Here is a 20,753-nt window from a genome sequence, read left to right on the forward strand (position 1 = left end):
TGAGAGATTTTTTGATAAAACTGCTACAATTAAGTTAGAAAAATCAATGAGGAGGATAAAGTAAGGAAATGACGGAGCATAGATTACTGGCAAAAAATCTTTATTTTTTAACGCTTAGAAAGAAAACCTAAATGCGGCAACCTCCACGATTATTTATCAACCTCTAAATTATGCTCATTGGCACAAAAAAGTATTTCAAACGAAACAGCTTCGTTGGTAAACGTACACAAATTTTTAAACGAATGTTGTAAATAATTTGGTCTGTCACAAATGTGTCGAGCCTACGACGACTGCTTCAAAAGCATTAAGATCGTTTCAGATGTGATTCCGAGACAACATAACGTAGCAGACCGGAGGATATATTTAAAACACCTTTGGAAATAAAAGGATGTCAGTCCACAGGGAAAGGGCACGACGTCAAATATATCCGAGTCGTAAAATGAATGTCTTTCATTCCGAATGCGTATCCAGTAAGGTAGTAAAAAACAGCAGGTTTGTAAGCCTATTACGCTACCGGCTAGTTGCGAGGTCTCTGACCTCAGGTTGAATTGAAGGCAAGCCAATTAACAAGAGATATTGAAACTCCTAATTGAGTATTCTTCTGTGGCATACATGTACTCGTATATACATAATTCTCATTTATCGGAATGGTTTATAGATAAAATTATTCCAGTTTAAGTAAAGGAATATTATATAAAGACCGTTTGTAGTAGAACTGCATATATTTTCATCCTTGAAATCACTCATTTAACTTCGACGTTCTCTTTCGGATCAATACCCCCATCCGAGGGCTACATTTGCCAAATATTAGTGCCGTGATCTAGCCACGTTTCCACATGGCGAATAATGCAATGACCGCCGGTTGAATTTCTAGGGATCGGGCGATTAGTTAGAGCGATGAAAAAATCCTATATTGCGCGGGGACACCTAAAATGCATAACATTTTTCCTACGTCAAAATAGTACTACTCAAAGCATCTTACGCTTCCCGTTTTCAGAAATGTAATAGGTTTCTAATATTTGAATGATTGAATCCTGCCGACAGAAAGTTGAAATAGCTCAAAACCAAATTAAATCTCGGTTGCCATAATTCTTTCATTTTTAGGAACTCACAATGCGACTCGACACGAGGGTTCATAAATTGATAAAAAATGGTTTCGGTTTTCATGCAATGATTACTCGCTCAAATGAAAAAAATGAATGAAAAGATAAATTAATTATTCTCCATTTCATATAGAATTTATTATTTTAAGATGCTCCTCGAATAGTCTGCGATGAAATTTCCTGATTATAATCAGGGCTTTACGTATGAAATAACATCAACTGCCATGATAGTCCTTCGGCTGATACCAATTAATTTCAGTCAATGTTAATCTGGATCTTCAATTGCCACGGACATTCGTCTTTATGAAATGAAACCTACCTTTTCCTGATTTTAAATACTGCGACAGTAAAACAACTTTAAACTGATATTAATATGGCATTATGGGCAGTGTTAGGAAGAGGTGTAAGGCAGGGTTGTCCACTATTGGTGCTGTTCAACGTATATGTGGAGGAAATGATTAGAGAGGCATGGGAAGAACTGGAGGTAGGAATGAAAGTGGGCGGGGAATTCGTAAAATCAGTTAGGTTTGCTGATCACCAAGCTTTAGTTTGTCAATCAGCCAAGGGGCTACAAGCATTGCTTAGTGAATTGGAAATTCAGTGCGACAGGTATGGAATGAGAATCGATATTAATAAAACAAAGGTTATGCGATTTTCTAGAAAGAAAAAGGATAAGCTTAACATTAAAATAGGGGGGCAAAAACTAGAGCAGGTAGAACAGTTTACGTATCTCGGTAGTGTTTTGGACCAACACGGCCAAAGTAGTAGGGACGTAAGGAGAAGAATTGCGCTAGGCAAAGAGGCTTTCACAAGGAGGAGGGAGTTGATGACGGGGACGTTGCGTAAGGATGTTAAGAAAAGACTCGTGAAAACTTTGATATGGAGCGTAGCTATGTACGGCGCGGAAACGTGGTCATTGAAGCAGGAGGATATACGTAGACTGGAGGATTTTGAAATGTGGGTGTGGAGGAGAATGGAGAAGGTGAAATGGACAGAGAAGAAAACAAACGAGGAAGCACTTGGTATGGTGGGGGAGGAGAGGGTTTTTTGGGAGAAATCCTAAGGAGGTAGGAAAAATGTATGAAGGGCGTATTGATAGGCAGTGGGATGTTGAAGATTTTAATAGAGAGGAGAATGTCAGCCAAACGAGTAAAGAGCAGGAACAGGATAGGGATGTTGAACGGAATGAAGGGAGGAAGGAAGTACTCAGAGATGAAGAAGGACTTGATATAGAGTAGGTTGCTGCATTGTGTTTTGTTAGGAGTCACAAAATATTTATTCGGTAGTTGTGCCCAAAACCTACCTTAACCGGTGGATTACTAAAAAAAAGACAACATAGGCGAAAGAGCTAATAGGTTTGGTCAGGTAAAAGACACGCTGCGATCCCCTCACCCAATGACCGCTGGTTCGAATTCTTCCTTTATCAAGGATGCTGCATTTTCCAGAGATTTTAATGAACCTAAGAATGCGCCGTCCTCAGTCAAGGCATAGGGACGTCGTTTGACGTGACAGCTGCAAGCCAGAGAGGCATCAATCGTATGGACTCAAGAGCCACTAAGTGTTATATTAGGAATAAATATTGGCTTTGACAATTCATTGTTCATCACAGGAGCAATTTGAGTAGTTGTATATTATTTATTGAGCACAAATATTTCCATGAAGCGGGGGAAAGCGGGGGCACGCGAAACAAGTGCATTTTCGGGATTACATTGAGAATGCAACAAGTAAATGTTCATGAGCCATTCTGTGCCAGTGAAGAAAAGCAATTAAACCCCTTGCTGTATTACATAATCCGTTTTAGCATCAAGTTTAAAAAATTTGCACGTTCCCGAAAGCCTCTTTGTTTTATTAAATGTTGCCAACTAATAATTTTTATTACAAATGCACGTCACTACCTGTGAGAAATCATCGTTACCATGAGTGATATGTATAAATATTTAATAGTTTAGGACGGCAGGATTCATACATTCGGAACCCCGCAATGCAAGAAGTAATGCTTCCCCAATCGTCATCGCACAGAATCCTTGCATAGAGGAATCGACAGAGACAGCAGAAATGAAGACACAGGAGAGATCCGCGCCAGTTATAATACGGACTTGGAGTTTTAGGACCACGTTAAGGACAGGGAAATTAGAAAGTACGAGCGGGGGTTAGATGGAGGAAATATAGATATGAAATACTCTCCATTCTTTGGACGTCACCGCGTAGGTTGTTCTTCTGACAACAGTTTCGCCCGTGTTTCAACGAGCGTCTTCAGGTCGAAGTCTTTAAACCTGCTGGTCGCTGCACTGCCTATTCTATTAATTTATAGCATTTAATATTCTTAAAGGGTGATTATGTAACCTCCCAAAAGGAGATCTGGGCGCAACCTCTCTCTAATGCAACAGCGCACGTCACTGTCATATGTGTTACGTTTCAGGCCTACAAATGGTGACGTTAATGTAAATTTATATTCGGAGATGAAGGCCACCCTCTGGTGTGAATTCAAGTTTCCGGTGCTCACCCGTGCGTTTCGATCTCCGGAAAACCTCTTACTGGAGTAAGGCGGTGTGACCTATCGGAATTCCGGGGACAACATAAGGGTCAGAGGAAAAGTTTGAAAAAAGTATATGTTTGATGTTTCAATTTTCCAAAGTGCCATCCCCTCGATCAGGCAGTCAACCAACCAACCGCAAAGTCTTCAAAACCCGAAGGTCGGTTTGATAGGTGAGGGTAGAAAATTATCGGCCGCTAATCCGTACGACATGAGAATTTCACACATTTGGGGCAACGGAGCCTGTTTCTTTCTCCGCGCCGCCTGCGGTTTCCCATTAAGTTGGGAAAGCAAAATAAATAGAAAAGAACGAGAGAAGAAAATGTGGGCATCGATTTGGTGCATTCTCGGTCGGCTTGCCGCCTGCTTCCCGCTCCCAAGGACTCGGATCCTATTCCCGGAAGTAACGCGAGTTTTCACTGGAATTTCGATCCCTTCTTGCGTAACGTTCCGAAATTTAAACACATCCCTGCGATGGTAAAATGTGGTACTTGGTGTTTTCTTTCTTAATGTAGCTGTTTTAACTTTTGTGAAGGCGATCGTCATCTGAAGGTTGTTTGTTTATATAGTTAGGTAATACGTTGGGATTTTCAGGGAGTGGGGGTAAGTAAGACGGAAATTCGGCGTCAGCTTTTGCCTCAGTGTCGTTGATTTGATCTCGTGGTGATAGTAGTTTTTATGGTAGGCGACCGACAGCTGAGGTCATTTGTGCCATTAGGGACGATAGGAAAGGAGGTGGAGAGAAAGCTGGCGTCGGCATTAGCCTGCTCTTAACGAAAGGGACCGCATCTTAACGTCCCATTCGACGGGTGGCGTACTAACTTAGAGTGCCCTGCAAAAAGCACCTAAATTAGGGATCGGGACACCACTGAAAAATATCTGTTGCCACCGTGATTCGAACCCGGGCCCTCAGGATGGGAGTCAGTATGTTAGCCACCGCACCATTCCGATCCCATTTTTAAATCTCGTATGTGTTTTTACTCTCGTATCGATAGGCGCATCGGCATTTCAATTGAAAATGGACGATTCTCATAAAATATTGCAATAAGTACACATTCACGTCAAATTTGTTCATGAAAGCTTGAGAGATTGGAAATCGATTTATGATCAATAATCCCCCTCAATGGTCTCATCAACTCGATATCTTGGTCTGTTGCTGAACATAGAATGTATATACATATATGGCGTTTGTTGACGGATCGATACTGTCATGTGACATCGTTTGAGCGTCGAAGATTTATGAGGAAATAACGCACCAAAGAGTTTTAAATTTATCGTCCCATGTGATGGACGGCTACTTATTACATAACTTTTCCTTTGTACCTCTAGAATGAAATGAACAATCGCATTTCTCCGTAAACATTGAACTGACCTTCGGTCCAAATGAACGGTGGTGAGGGGGGGGTGAACTGTGACAACAGTGACCACCTACACAAGAAAAATATTTAGATATCGAAAGGTTCCCGTTATAGCCGATATCTGAGCTTAAAATCTGTTGACTATATTCGGAAACTAATGAGGAATTGGAATATCAGTGAAAATTTCGCCTCGACCGACTTTTGATTCTGGGTCCTCTTCATTGAAAGCGAGTGCAGTAGCCAGAAGCACCAGTGAAGATCGCTCATTCGCCAAAATTAGACTAGTATCAATGAGAAACTTCCCCTCTTACTTTGCCCACCAATCCCTAATGGTACAAATAGCCTCAACCTTTCAGTCACCTATCCTAAAACAACTACTAATTCTCCATATCCTAAATCCCAACCATCCTACTCCCTAAAATGTTGTTGAAATCATTTCACAGCTCAAAAACAACAGTAGATAATACCACTGCATACGAAAATCATGACAACCATCACCTCATAAGTTATCTATCCACTCTACAAGCAAGAACGACCAATAGGTTCATTAAGGAACCTACGGCGTTTCAGAATATTCCCGACGAATCCACACCTTTTCGGATTTTCTCAGGATCATTTTCTCCCCTCATTTATCGCAGAACCCCTTCGTTATCTACTCTAACCACAAATTCGATCTTAATAATTTTCTAACATAGCGTTACCGCCCCTTTCAATATTTTTTACCTTTCGAAAACGTCTCGAGGAACGGAAAACGCGCAATATGCATGCTTTGACGAAGTATTCTCTAATTCCCAATTCTAACATTAGAATGGTAATGTGTCATTCCATTCGCGTTTATTCGGATGTCATCAATGCCTAGGGATGACTCTTCCCCATGCTATTCCCGTTCGATTGCACACCAGCTTGCTCGCTCCTGGGTGCTGCCGACAGCTCGCGAATCGCAGACGGGCGGAGGATGGTGGAGTAGTGGGGAGAGTCGAGAACTACATCCACCGCAGAGATGTGAATTTCGGACCGCAACGTTAGAGGGGGAGGACCGCAAAACCACCAGCAGGTTGTCTTGGGTTTGCCTTGATGCCTTGGGTTTAAAGATGGGAGATGCGAGGATATCTAATTACGGGAGCATACTTATACTGACCTGACATAATAAGGATATTTATCCAAACAAGTGGACGCATCTATATGCTCTCATTTTTAAGGGCCAAATATTTGAGGCTTCTCTTTTCCCCGAATTTTGTTATAAATGATATAAGGTGAAGTTGGGTGGTGAATTTAGCATTCGAAATGTTTTTTCAACTATGGAAAAAATTGTGGGACACGTAAATGAATATGGGCAACGTGTTTGATATATTAATACATGAATATAATGAAATATTTATTGGATATGGTGGATATGAGTGAAAAATAGAAAGCTTACGTTAAATATTCAAGTAAATTAATATAAACTGTACAAGAACGCCGTCATTGAAACAAATACATTTTTGAAACTTTTTAATCTCAAATGTAATGGTAAATAGCTGATGAGATAATCAATTTGAATTCTCTTCCAATATAACTGCATTGTCGATGCTGATATAAATAATTTTAGCCTTTCTTTCTCTACTTTAACCTACAACTTTGCCTTCTAAAGAGTTTTTAACGTGTTTAGAAATCTTTTTTCCTGAAAAAACAACTTATATACCTTCAGTCAAAGGTAGCTCTCTAAAATTATGAATATTTTTTGCCCTCCCTTATGCCGTTTTCAATATCCAATCTTTTTCTCCTCCTTCCTCGATTATCTAGCTTAATCTAAAACATTATTGAAATAAAAACGCGATTGAATTTTAATATCCTTTCCAACGCTCTTCTCCGAAGTTTCCTTCTTCCCCCTACGACCGCATTTTCGAAGCAACTGGCGGAAATAGGTACCTTGGAATACCTAAGAAAGAACACTTTTTGTGGTTTTTGTAATTACTTGTGAACCATAAATGTTTTGCTGCCACTGCACAATAAATGTGTAAGATGTATCACTTGCCTTTTTGATTCCATACATAGCGAATAAAAACTAACATAAAAATCCAAAAAAATAAATTATGGCAATTACTTGAAAATATAATGAAACGAAATATTTTATTTGCTTTAGATATATTCATCTTCGGAATTTTAACAAGAGAAAACCTAAGAAGCAACTCTAGGGTAAGCTAAAGCATTTAAATTTAAACAAGCTGTTAAATAAGATTCAAATCTAAAAACAATTGCGAAATTAAAATTGTCATTTGTTTGGCCTAATACTCATTTTAAGTATGCCCATCTAAATGTTTCAGGATAAAAGACCAAATTCTTATTTTCACCGAGTGTCCCCGAGGTGTCTATTATTTCCAATTTTGTTACATTTCAAGCTGTATCAGATTATCCTGCCTTCTTGGCAGGTATTTGTTTTATCATATTCTGGGGGTTGCTCTGTAGTAAATGTAATATATTATCGAAAATGAAGTTAATATATAATTGATGCATTTTAAAGTAACATTCACTCAGAATTTTTATTCTACATGGTTTATAAAAGAGAAGAGTTTTTTGTCCTATTAGGACAAAACGACGATCAAGGCCATAATCAACAGTCCTCGGAAGAGTCTAAATTTGAGCCTTGGGTGCCAAATTCTTTTGCAAATTGCCCAGTTACTTCCCCAGTCAAAAGAGTTCCGTGAAGCAGTTTCCGCCTACGGCTGAAGGATGCTTCTTCCGGCAAGTCAAGGTAAGACTACCGTTTTTCAAACTGGGCGTCACTCTGAGTGGTGTTAAATCCGACACGCCGTTATGCGACAGTTTAATTGATGTCTTGTCACGGCATGGGGGTTGACGTGAGTAAACCAATCGAAACTATGACTAAAAAAGATAGGAGAAAGAGGGTAAGGAGGTAATGCACCACAAGGAGGGTAAAAATCCATAATAAGATACCACCTCACTAAAATGTTTATTTCCACTGCGGTAGGTATTCCTAAAAATATTGGTGAGAATTTCAATACAGGACATAATGTTTTCTAGATCAGGAAAAACGTCTTCTTCAAGAAAAGTACGATCGTAGATTAGAATATTTCAAGAAGAGAGTAAGAATAAGGATAGAAAAAATAAGCTGGATAGAGAGGAAGACAAGCTTAGGGGACTGAGATGCAGTAGGAGACAAGAAAGTCGTGGGAGAAAATGTACGTAGAAAAAAAGCAGAAAGTGAGAGGAGATTTTGAGAGGCAACGGGATTTTTTAGATAGCAATAAAAAAGAATAATTATAGGCAAGCATTTAACCGGGAATTAGAATAGAAATTTTCGGTGGCATGAAGTGGAATGAAATACAAGGGTAATTTGAAAAGTTTTCGGAATTGAATAGAAATAAAAGACTTCTCTCGGTGAAATTTTTTTATTTTTTAAAGTAGTCTCCCGTACACTAGTGCACTTGGTCCAGCAACGTTTCAATGACTTACTCGAATACTATCTCGAAAATGAGATTCCTTTAGGCCAGCAAAACACCCATCTACTTCGGCTGTTAGTTCTTTGTTTGAAGAGATCTCCGTCCACCAAGGAAAATTTGAGCTTGGGGAAGAAAGGGAAATGATGGATGCAAACCAGGCGAATAAGGTGGGTGCTTTTTTGCTTTAGTTGGCCCAGGAGGTAAGCGTAGTTTTTCCAGTAATTCCTTAAGCACGGGGAAGATAATCTATCAACAGAATCTCTTTCGCATCCCAGAAAACCGAAGCCATCACCTTTCTGGTCTTTGCTATCTTTGGTTGAGGTGAATCAATATGTTTCCACTGCTTTGACTGCTGTTTTGTCTCTGGGGCAAAGAAGTGGACCCAAGTTTCATCTGTGATTACAAACCGTGGAAAATCTTGTTGGCTGCATTTGAAATGGGTCAAATATTGTTTGGAAATTTCCATTCTGATGCGTTCGTGATTCTGCGTCAAGAGTCATGGCATCTATCTAACAGATGATTTTTTTCATATAAAATTCCACGGTTAAGATGTAAAATGTCCGTTCAGATGACATTCCCATAGCTTCAGCGATTTCTCGCACTTTAAGTCGGCGATACTCCATGACCATAATATGCATTTTTGCAACGATTTCTAGGGTAGCGGCACATTTTGGCCGACCACTACACGGATCATCATCTAAGCTGCCTTGACCAAACGGAAGATGGATATTCCACTAAATGAACGGGAATTTGCAAAATTAAATCGTGAAAAATCAATCAGAGTTCATAATCGCCATCAAAATGTCTATAAAAATTAAAAAACTTCACTACAACCTTCTGATGCCGCCGAAATCATTTCAGAAGTAACAACAAACGCCGTGAATCATAAACCTTAAATCATGCAGCCTTTACAATCTATATGCTGCGGAAGCCTATCAAATCACCTTTATCTTCCTTAATCCCCTATCTCTTAAAAGATTTCATTCTTTTCATAAATCTAACTTTAGTACCTTTAAATGCTTGGCTTCACCAAATATATCACGGCGTATCTGTGAATGTGGGGTCACCAAAAATTTGGCTCTTTGCCCTCAGCAGTGGATCTAGACAACTCTTACGGAGGAACCATTTTCATATTTATAATTTTATTTTTTTAATCTATACAGAAAGCCGGAAGCCGTCATGTTACATTTATACGTACCTGAGAGTATGTGACGAAGACAGACTTCGCCGGTGTAAAAACCTTCTGACTTAGTTCTAAGTTTTTAAATATATGACACTGTTCACAATGGAAGCACAATGTATAACTGAATTGTGAATGATAATAGACTCCAAAATCATATTTTAAGTAAGCTTCGATTTAAAAAATCAGAAACTGGGGGTTTTTGCCTCGATTGAAATTCTCCCATTTGCCGCTGTTTAGTTCACTGGGAAAGATGGGGAAAATGGAGGGAAAATGATCATGTGAGTGGCTTCTGGGTTTGTGAAGGCTGCTTTGAGGGAAGCGCGTCCAGCTAGCTATTTACATAGACGAATTGAGCGACACCACATCGACAACTCTCTTTTTCCATTTTTATCTCGTTGTCTTTCGGTAACTCTATCATACCCAGCCGCCTCCCACCCCTAGCATTCAAACAGTTTGGAAAAATATTCCTTTAACAGGCTTAGCACATTAACCGGCTAACCCACTTAGCCGACTCAGACCTCAGCCGGAAAAATCGTGAGTTAATTAACTGGGTTATCCTCTTAAAAGGACTTTACCATCTATGTCAGACTGGCCGCAGGGACCTAGACAGCAGGTCGAAAAGGTAAAAATTATATATGAGGGGGCTAAGCGAACTGAATGTTGAGAATCCTTCCTTACGTAAGGTAGAACCCCGAGAATTATGGGAAGGAGGGTGGTGAAAGGGGAGCCGAGGCGAGTAGGGTCTACCCGGGAACAAGGCAGAATGTCTACATCCGCCCTCTTATATAACCCATGGGACTGCCGCTGGCCTCTCTTTCCCTCGGGAATAAAGGCCAGCGTCAGGAGTGAAAAATGTAGAAGGTATTGGAAGGAGTCGTGGCCCTCGGACACATTTAGCTTTGACCCCCAGAAAATCTTATCCTAGCTGTCTTCGGCATGACATTGGATCATCGGAATCGTCAGGCAAACCGAGGAGAACCGGCGGCGCTTTTCTAACCCACGTCTCGAGCCCTAAAAATAGCGGCTCAAAAAAGCAAACACTGAAATATGATTAGATAATTATCATATTCCTACACTTTTCCAGACATTTGATTTTTTTAATGCAGAGTCGGAACCAAAATTTTATCCTTCTAATATGGATTTTCCACGGTTTTTTATACTGTTAAGTTGGTAATCTAAGTCAACAGTCTTTCGCAAGGGTAAGTATCACCAATCTCACGAGACTACTTCCATCCGTTAATGGAGAGGCCAATATCAAGGCCGGTAACTTTAATACATTTTAGTGTACTTGATGCAATACCGCCAACATACTTCTAGGATCGGGTCGAACCATTCCGGAGCAGCAAAAAAAGGTAACACCGATAAAGAATGGCAGGAAACGTCTCTCTTTTAATCTCATAAATTAGTAACTAAAGAGGACTAGCGATGAATGTTTATTATCATTTCACATTAGCACCACAGGGCTTTTTTAGATTAAAGGGTGGGATAGCGTGTAGGTCAAATAGTGGGTTTCAATAGCCCTTTTTTCCATAGAATTTAACTTTAAAGTAAGTGAAGATCAATACTAAAGATGCATACGATAGATAACTTAATATGGATCAGATCACATCGAGCAGAAATGTTTGCAAAGGATTCGATAATAATAAGAAAACAAACCCGACAAGCATTTAAGCAATCGTAAATACTAGGAAATATTATCTATATTGGCAGTTAATTACCGAATTTTAAATAAACAAGTGGCAGTATATCATCATCTTATTCAAAGCACAGGCACAGATATAATTATTGAAACAGAAAGCTTGCTATCCCCTGATATCGCTGACGGTGAAATTTTTCCAAAATACTTTTGCGTTTACAGAAATGACCAGTGTAAATAGAATCGGTAGCGGTGTATTTATTGCAGTTAAAAATTCTTACGTCAGCAGGGCTGAGGTAATTCAAGTAACGGTTTCGAAAGCTTTTGACGATCGATAAAAAGTCCTGGATCCAAAAGAATCTAAGCATGCGCATTTTACAGACCGCCGGACGATAAAAATAATTCAATACTAGAAATAGATCAGATAATCGAAAGTTCCTCATCCTAAAACAACGATCGCGGCATTATAATCGGAGGGGAATTCAATGTCTCGCTTCTGATTGGAGCACATGCATGTACAGTTATTATTATTATTATTATTAGAAATACACATGTGCTGATAGACATTGTCAGGTGGCACACAAGTCCCAAATAATTGCAAAAGATAATACATAAAACTAGACTTCAAAACACAAATCTCTTTAACAAAAAAAGTGAATCCCCATCCCATTTACAACCATTTATCAGCAAGAAAAAAAAGATAAATTAAAAAAAAAATTAAGCTATTACATATAATACCATACACCACACATCAATCAAATTATTACATATATGCCTTACATCTATTCTTAAAAGTATACACTCTGTTAGGAAAGGGCTCGAATATTTTTGCAGGTAAAGTGTTCCACTCAACAATTGTTCTATTTAGAAAAGAAAATTTTTTTTATTTGTTCTCTGTGCCCGGCATTTTATCTTAAATTTGTGATCATTTCTGCCTATAAAATTTGGGTTCCCCGCCTCTTTCCTAAGATCTGCCCAAGCTTTCTCCCCCTTCAAAATTCGGAACATTCCACAAAGTCTGCTTACTTTTCTTCTAGATTCTAGAGGTTCCCAGCCCAGCGTTTCTAGCATGTCAGACACACTCTCCATCCTCCCATGCTTCCCCAGTACATATCATATCAAAGTTATAAAACAGGGGGTAAAGGCAAATGCACCCGTGAGTCGCTATTACATTTCTTTACGTTAAAATCATCAACTTGTGACGTTACCAAATAGCGGAGATCATGCTCTTGATTTGTGAGTAACGAACATACCCGAAAAAGTCTTAAATGTAGAAACTATTAAAGGAAATACCGACCACAGAGCAGTAAATGAGTTTTCCCTTATACGTCGGTACGTCATCCTGAGGATAAAGCAGCTTTAGCAAATGGCTCTTAAAAATTAGAATTAAACTTAAAAAGTGTGTAGTGATGAATTAACGGACTAAGAGCAATTACCTCCCGAACGCCTACTGGATTAGGAACACCGAATTAGATAGTGCGGTCTCGATTAAATATACACAGGCGTTACCCTCACTCGCGACCTCTCCTGGACGAAAAATATGCCGGGAATATGTGGACGAGTTTACAAAAAATTAGGAATTATGAGAAGAGGAGAGGGTAAATGTGATGAAAAGGTCACAGAGCAATGCTATCTTTCGCTAGACAAGCCTCAGTCAGAATATACTGCTAGTAAAGGGGATCCTCATGATTTTGGTTTGATTGCCGAATTGGATCGCGATCAGCATAGAGGAGCTACAGTTGTAAAACGTTGTTATGACAAACTGAGTAGCTAAACACAATTGTTAAGAGTATCTGGATCGGCAATCACTCAAGAAGTGAAGGTTAAATTACAGATTAAATATCTTGTATATAATTTTAGGAATGTCTCTTTAGCAATGATGCTGCTAATGCATTCATACCCCCATCGCACTACGGTAAGAGAGATCATGTCGATAAACTTAAATAGATTCAGTGTAGAACAAATAGATGTCATTTTAGTTGTAATTTTTCCAACGAACAATTAGCGATCAGAATAACGTTGCACGATCGCACTAAGGAGAAAAAGTATTTTGTGTCGAAGGTAGTCTGGTATGTGACCACTCCTTGCCACAAACCATAGCGGTGGTTTACAGGGTGCATTGCAATTAAATGTAACCATTGGACAATAATTGACATTGGAATTTATTTTTGAGTATTATGAGTTGTTAAAAAGCTCGAAATAAAAAAGGGCACGGAAATGTGTTGGATCGAGGAAGTCATGGATGAATATGATCGAGGAGACTCCAAGGGTACGGAATATTTTAAGTCTCATGAACAGAAGGGTAATGTCTGAGACAGTGTATGAATCTGACATGAGCCGAATATCATATCAGCCGAAAGAGGTAAGGATCAATCAGTAAAAGAGATTGACTGTGTGTAATATATTTTTATTTTTCCATTGATGTTATTATTTTACCCCTACTTTCTTGCCAAAGAGAACAGCTTGAAAGGTATCCAAGTATTTAAATTGCATCTGCGTAATGCATATGAATTAATTCAATTCTGCTTTGATTCGTGAAGAGCTCAGATGTGAATTACTTTTCTCCTTGAGAAGTGCTGTTTTCTCAGATTTGCGCCCATGGCCATTGCGAAGAATTTCGATCGGAGAATTAATCACGAGTAGGGAGGGAGAGAGAATTTGGAAAGGTGCGGAAGAGAATGGAATACGAGGCATAAGGACCGTAAGGCGAGACGCGGTGAATTGAGGAGGGGGAGGAGAGCACAGATGTGTCCACCATTTTGAGTTCCAATGTGTCTACATCGGAAGGGGAAGAGAGAGGTGAGGACCACACCCCAAAATACGCATGCGGAAATGGCTACGGTAAAGCTCGAACGTTGCGGCACTAACTAGTAGAAGGTAATCGCATTGATAAATACGAGCATTTTGTAATTTTCAAAAATAAAGCTTCAATCGTACACCGGGTCATCGAGGCTTGTGCATAATTATGCTGTCGAAGTCGTCATCAATTGGTGGTATACAGCCTTTATTTGAGAAGCAGCAATTAGGTGATTTGGGATTCAGGATTGGGCGATCCCAGGCTTGGAAGGATAAAAAATTCTTTTTTCTTACCCTTCTTGTTCCAGCATTTTTGCTACCTTATATCTCCAATTTAACCGGACAGACATTGCTAAATTTATAAGATTAAATATATCAGAATTTTCCCGTGCAGCAGAGAAATCTACGTATGTGTAGATGATAAAGCAATAAAAATAGTCTTGAAAATTTGATAGCTCATGCAAATAAAAATCCCTCTTGCCGCAGGGGGTTTAACTAACTTGTAGTTTTGAAGTACGAAATTGAAGTTTTTCGTTTTCTTAAGCGCCTAGATGAAAGTAAACCGTGTCATAGCACCTGAAGTTTTTCATTTCTATTAATGAGGATTAAAGTCATAAGCTAGTGATGATGCAAGGGAATATCAGTAGGTAGAGTGTTTGAGAAATGAATCATTCTAGCCATGGAGCGTTTATCCTCCTCGGAATTCACACCCAAAGAAGTATATACCAAAGGATTACCACTCATGTCAGCTGTAGTGCAGTGATATGTGGGCAGTTTCTTCTTAGTGCGACAGTTAGCCCGATTAACTGAGTGAATGGTTCTCCAAAGTCACATCTGTGACGCATATTTCTTTACCTTCTTCCAGAGTAAGAATGCATTAAAAGCTACTAGTGTGAAATAATCGCTAGGTCAGTCCTTCATATTACATTCAAAAATGTCACCTTTACGTCTAGTGTCCACTGTCTATTCCCCAGTAAAATAACGTTAATCCTCCACAGGTTTTAATGCTCAATTCCATTATATTTGCAAGGATGGCAAGCAACCCTGTGTTAATGTTTCATTGTTGTTCTCTTATTTTGTATTATTCCCAGGAAAATAGTATACTTTTAGCATCATGAAATTTGAAATTGAATATATTTATTTTCTTGTCTTTGAATTGAATATATATAATACCTATTTGTATGAAAAAATTTCAATACAACTTAACCATGCAGTCATGGTGAAATCGTCGGAGAATTCCAGAGCGAAAATTTCTACAGTGTACGAGTATCCTCCTATTTTACCTATGCACTTGTCGAAATTTCGTTTATTTTTATTCCCTGGGATATTTTGCGGCTTGTTGCTGGGAATAAATTATACTTCAAACGTGCTGCATACGAATGCTGTACGATTGAAATTGGACTTCAGCCAATGCTTTTGCTAAAAATGTGTATTTCGGTGTGAGAACCAGTTTGCGAATACATGTACACCTCTTCTTCCCATCTGATGAGATAGGTTAATGACACTTCCAACCGGTCACCTCTAAGTGTGGGATCCTGTTTGTCGTTAGTTGTGGCAGTAATAAATCAAGCAACAGGGTGGATCTCTGAAAACCATAGTGTGGATTTAAGTTTTCACGGGAAATCATTAGTCTCCTTGAAAGATTTTTGTTCAGGAAATTTGTCACGCAAGTACATAATCTCATTGCTCTTCGTGCCAACATATTTTCTCGTAAAATGGAAACAAGACTTTAGGAAGAAAAATGAAGCATTTGCCCCGAAATTAAATATGCACGTACCTAACATTTTGCAAGTATACTAATAGAAATTAAACTCGGTGTTTCCTAGTACTTTTTCATTTATTCTATTCCACACGTCATTAAAGAATCATCCTACTTATAACGTAATGATGACAATAATCAAATGTAATCCTTAAAAATAGGTATCATGAAAGAAAAAGAATACTATAATGAGATTTAAAGCATCATGGCACTTAGTGCAATACAGCCAACTTGGGCAAACTGCACTACGTATCTGTGCATGTTTTTACTAACTTGTAATAAATGGAATGCTTAATAAACATATATAGAATGATGCAACAGAAAATTGGTTAGAAGCGGAAATAGACTACTGTTACATGTTATAATTATTTCATTTATTTTGAGTTTTTTAAGAGATGGCAACCTGGACAAATCCAACTACTTTAAACGGGCGACTAGACAACTAGATGGGTTTGTCAAAAATAAGAGAAAGAGAATATATTAACCTTATCTTTGTAAAAAACCTTAAGTCTAACCACAGTCTAACTCTTGGCATCATTACTTCGAAATAATTTAGAGATTAGGTAGCAGATAAGTCCCTTAGTTTTAAATGAAAAACAGTCAAGTAGTGTCCCTTTAAATGAATGAAAACTTACCAAATCAAGACAATGAGAAACACAAGTCGTGACACGAGAATAATTTACTCAATAAACACTACTAAAACATGAGCACCATAAATTAGAACTAAGTTATTGATGTTTTCTTTGAAAAAATTTCTGATACTTTCATTAACATAATAGGGGGCATGATTCGGATGCTTCTCATTTATCTCTTGCATGCACCGTGTATTTTTTTCTATTTATAACTGGTACCCTGAAATGCACCGCTAGAATGTGTGGCAGGGGGTGATTTAACATCAAGCATGCAAGATCTAATAATATTTTTATTAATATTTAAATACAACTGATTATCGTTTGACGCCATTAGGGATAGGTAGATATTTAGCAGAGGTGGACTTCTAGGGAAAGGAGGAACGTAATTTTCTCGAAAGACACCAAGAACTCCACAATTTAACGCACCATCCAACGGACACGCCCCCACTTGATGTGCTCACTACATTACATCCGAGGTTAGTGGAACAGGATGCCTCAAAAACGCTTTTGCCACTACCGGGATTCGAACTTGGACCCACGGGTTGGAAAATCAGTACATATTCCACAGCAAAAACCCGATTCTCACGTGCTCATTCATATAAATAAATTTCCTTAAAAAAACAAATGATGGAAAATATCGGATGGAAAATGAGAAATGTACCAAAAGGAAACAAACGAGGAAGTAATAGGTATTGCGAGGGAGGAGAGAGGATTGTTGGTAAAAATATAAAGGAGGTAGGAAATATGGATGCAGAGCATTTTGATTAGCGATGAGATGTTGAAGACTTTGATAGAGGGGAGGATGCTAGGGAACCTAGGAAAAGGGCAGTGATAGAATAAGCGAGTTGGACGGAATAAAGGGAGGCAGATTTAGTTGGATTTCAGGTTGTGTTTTGTGGGAGAGGCAAGGGAATTATCGTTGTGCCGTTGTGTAGCCTGAGTCAACGAAAACCTACCTTAACTGGTAGATTAAAAGTAATAATAATTAACTAATGATGGATAGTTGTGAAATAAATTGTGTTTAACCACAGATCACGGCACTTTCTTCGATTGATTCTACGCATCTCCCGAAGGCGATTTAAAAGCTTACACTGTGAATATGGGAGAATGCGAATATGGAGTGAGACGGGTTTGTCTTTGGGGGAAGAGGAAACAGTACGGAAGGGATAGTGAGACTATTTGGGACGGGGGCAAGAGAAAGGGAGTAGGAGTGGGGCAAGCGGGGTTTTTTTTCTGCCAGGTGTGGTGAATGTGGGAGTGGAATTGGCAAGGTCAAAGAAGGACAGAAGCAGAGCAAAGGGCTTTGAGGTGGCGGAGGCGGGGGAAGCCGGTCATCGGGGAAGTGAATTTGCGCTTCAACACGGAGAAGTAAAGCACTTTGAGAAGGAGTTTCAAATCCTGGAGGGTCAACTCGAAATCATGAGAGTGTGGAGGGGATGTCGACTCTCGGTAAGGCTACTGGAAACCCCCCGAAAGGCGAATTCGAACCAGGTGTATACGTAGAGCATGGCCTTGCCCTTGATCGAGGTCACGGAGCCAGAAGCGGGCCGAGAGCGACGGTGGGAATTCGACAACGAGGAGTGAATGGATAATTTCGGTCAGAAAGACTTGAAGTTATGAAGCTGGATGGAATCGGAAGTTTAACGTTACGAGGGGTAATATTAGGCGATTTTGAAATCCACCTACTCCACTCAGAAGTACTCATCTATATCAAATCCCTTCGTCTCCCCACGAATTTCTTATAGTATTCCTTACTTCCGGGCTCTTCGGCGAAGCATCCTTCCTGAGTTATATTTTGGCATCGAGATAAAACCATCCTATCGTCGTCTGACAATATACTGTCATGCGAATTTCAAACAATAAGGGGGAAAGATGTCCTACCAAAGCAAAATCGTACATGTAACCTCAATCGCGTGATAATTTTGGATCGATGAAATACATGTATTAGCTAGTGTTGGTCACGTACGAATCTATTCAAGGTTGAGTATCAATTTCGTTTCAGATTAGCATAGACTTTTATTGGCTATAGTCATATAGTATGCAAGGTTTACTACATAATATCTAGAAGAAATATTTCCGTAAAAATAAATTAATGGACATTAATTTATTTAAATTATTTAATTTCTCTAATAACTTACGGATGAATCCCAAAGGAAAACAACTAAGAAAAAGCGTCAAATGTTGGAAAAACAGAGATAATCTAACTATTCAATGGTATGGCCTTAGTTGGTTCTCGACAACAATTAGGTTTCATTTGAAATTCCTCTTATTAACCCTAGATTAATTTCTTTCTTTGGTTTTTGGCACCCTCTACTCACTTCAATGTCATCGTAAGCATATTTCCTTCCTTTAACCAGCTTACCTAACATTATCCTTTCCACCACGACCATCAATATGCACTATCACTCCCACAATCATTACTTCAACTGATGAATTCCCCATAAATAATGGTGCCGGATCTTAAAAAGTACCCGACTGCAAGCGGGCAAGGCCGTCTTCAACCCTCAGACCAGTCAACCCCCGCACAAGAACACCTATCCGCAAAAAGCGATCAGTAGAAGGTTTTCTTCTTACAAGGGCGTTTACGGGCGATCGTAAGTTACATGAAGACGGTAACATTCGCCAAGAGATGTCCCTTCCGTGGATTAATTGCCATGCAGCCAACGCCAGTGTATGCAGTGAGTCTCTAAAACACGAAAGCCAGGATGTTTTCAGTGATATTTACGGTGAAATCCCCGCCAATTTGGGTTCTGCCTTCAGTTTCCTTCGAATTGAAAATATTCCAAGATTTATGAAACATTCATCATGAGTTCCCGTTATCTTTTTCGGACGGCAGCGGGGGTGGCATGCCGGGTAAGCCTGAGGAGGCCTGCTTGGTTCAATGGTCGGGAAGTCCGATGCGTGATGAGTTCTCGTCCGTCGGTGGGAAATTGCATACCCGAGGAAATTATCGGAAGGTTAAAGCAAGTACTAATTCGGGAATTAGCAAATGTCCGAAGGAAGTCGATTACATAAAATTATCCTTTTTTTAAAATCCGCATTGAATCATGCAAAAAACACTTGAGAGTTGCTCTAAATATACTAATATTAATTAATGGTAAAGAACAATAATTAGTAGAGTTAAGCAAAGTTTAATTGCAACGTGATAATAGTTATGGTCAGAAAAATTTCTAAAACCATTAGAATGTCATATTTATTTATTTTATTTTTATTTTAAAACATTGTTAAGCTAAATAAATAAGTTTCAGGCGTAACATGGAGGAAATACTTCATGATGAGAGATGACACATTGCTTTCCCACATAGGAGTATTTTTATTACGATATAGGCTTCGTTACAGCGTAGATCTTACGCTGTAACGAAACCTGCGACGTATTAAAAACATTCTAAGTGGAAAAGTAAAGTGTCTTCTTTCATCATTATACATAAATGCTAATCAAACAATGGTCGTTCATCCACTCATTTTCGGCATTTGACTAGCACCCGTCCGATGAAATAAAATTTCCGCGAACATATTAAAGAATAATTCTCCAGTCACATTCTTCATGGGATTCATAAAATGGGGACTGCGCCAAGTGAGTCACGTAGGTGAAAAATATTTGTCTTCCGTGAAAAATACCACGTCCCCTCTTGTGGGGGTAATAAAAACCCCCCTGGGATAAAACGAAATTCACCCAGCGGTCTAATCCTCCATTGAGAGTCGGGGGAGGAATGAGAAAAGAGGAAAGGAACAGAGGATGTCCGCCGCATAATGCGAAACCCACCTTTCCGCTTCTACCATCGCATGGAGGTAGAGTCGGCAGCGAAGGGGGGGGAGGTGGTCGGATTATGTAACGCCCACCCTTATATTCGCGTCACGTCCGCATCCTCGGCTTCGCGTCCCCATCCGTGCAAACGAGAGCCTGCGGGAAACGATGAGGATCTCCCCCGCCACCCGCTCCCCGGCATTTTTCGGAAATTTCTCTCTCTTCGATCGCCTCGCCATGTTCTTAAACTCTTGAACCTGGGGTATAAAATGAACCGGCAACTATAATGACAAAGATATTGGGGCCCAGCGACAACCGGGAGAACTCTCCCAATTCATTTCGACCGGGTTGCGTTGGCCAGTTTTAATCGGAAAAGAATGAATTTGTGCAAGTGAAGTGGGAGTGTATCTTTTGAGAGAGTTATTCTTTTTTAAATCTATTCGATCGATATTCATCGCACAACAACGCATCCCCTTACACTCGTCAACATGACAATCACTTCAAAATATCTGTAAACGGTCACCGGCGTGCCGAGTTTTGGGGAAAACATTCCTTTAGGCTGGCATTC

General features: G+C 39.4%; 1 protein-coding gene across 3 annotated transcripts in view; it reads left to right on the forward strand.

Moving 5' to 3' along the window:
* Positions 1-20,753, forward strand: part of st (ATP-binding cassette transporter scarlet) — a 127,354-nt gene that overhangs the window by 12,460 nt on the left and 94,141 nt on the right. The window contains exon 1 of one of the 3 annotated variants that reach the window (XM_071589640.1): positions 7,614-7,725. The exons of the other annotated variants lie outside the window; for them this stretch is intronic. Coding sequence (XP_071445741.1) covers positions 7,704-7,725 — 22 coding nt within the window. The 5' untranslated portion in view covers positions 7,614-7,703. Of the gene's footprint in view, positions 1-7,613; positions 7,726-20,753 lie in introns of those variants that run through there. 3 annotated transcript variants of the gene reach the window in all.

This window comes from Hetaerina americana, unplaced genomic scaffold (genome assembly GCF_022747635.1).
Source record: "Hetaerina americana unplaced genomic scaffold, ioHetAmer1.1.p SCAF_4, whole genome shotgun sequence".
Classification (NCBI taxonomy): Eukaryota; Metazoa; Arthropoda; class Insecta; order Odonata; family Calopterygidae; genus Hetaerina; species Hetaerina americana.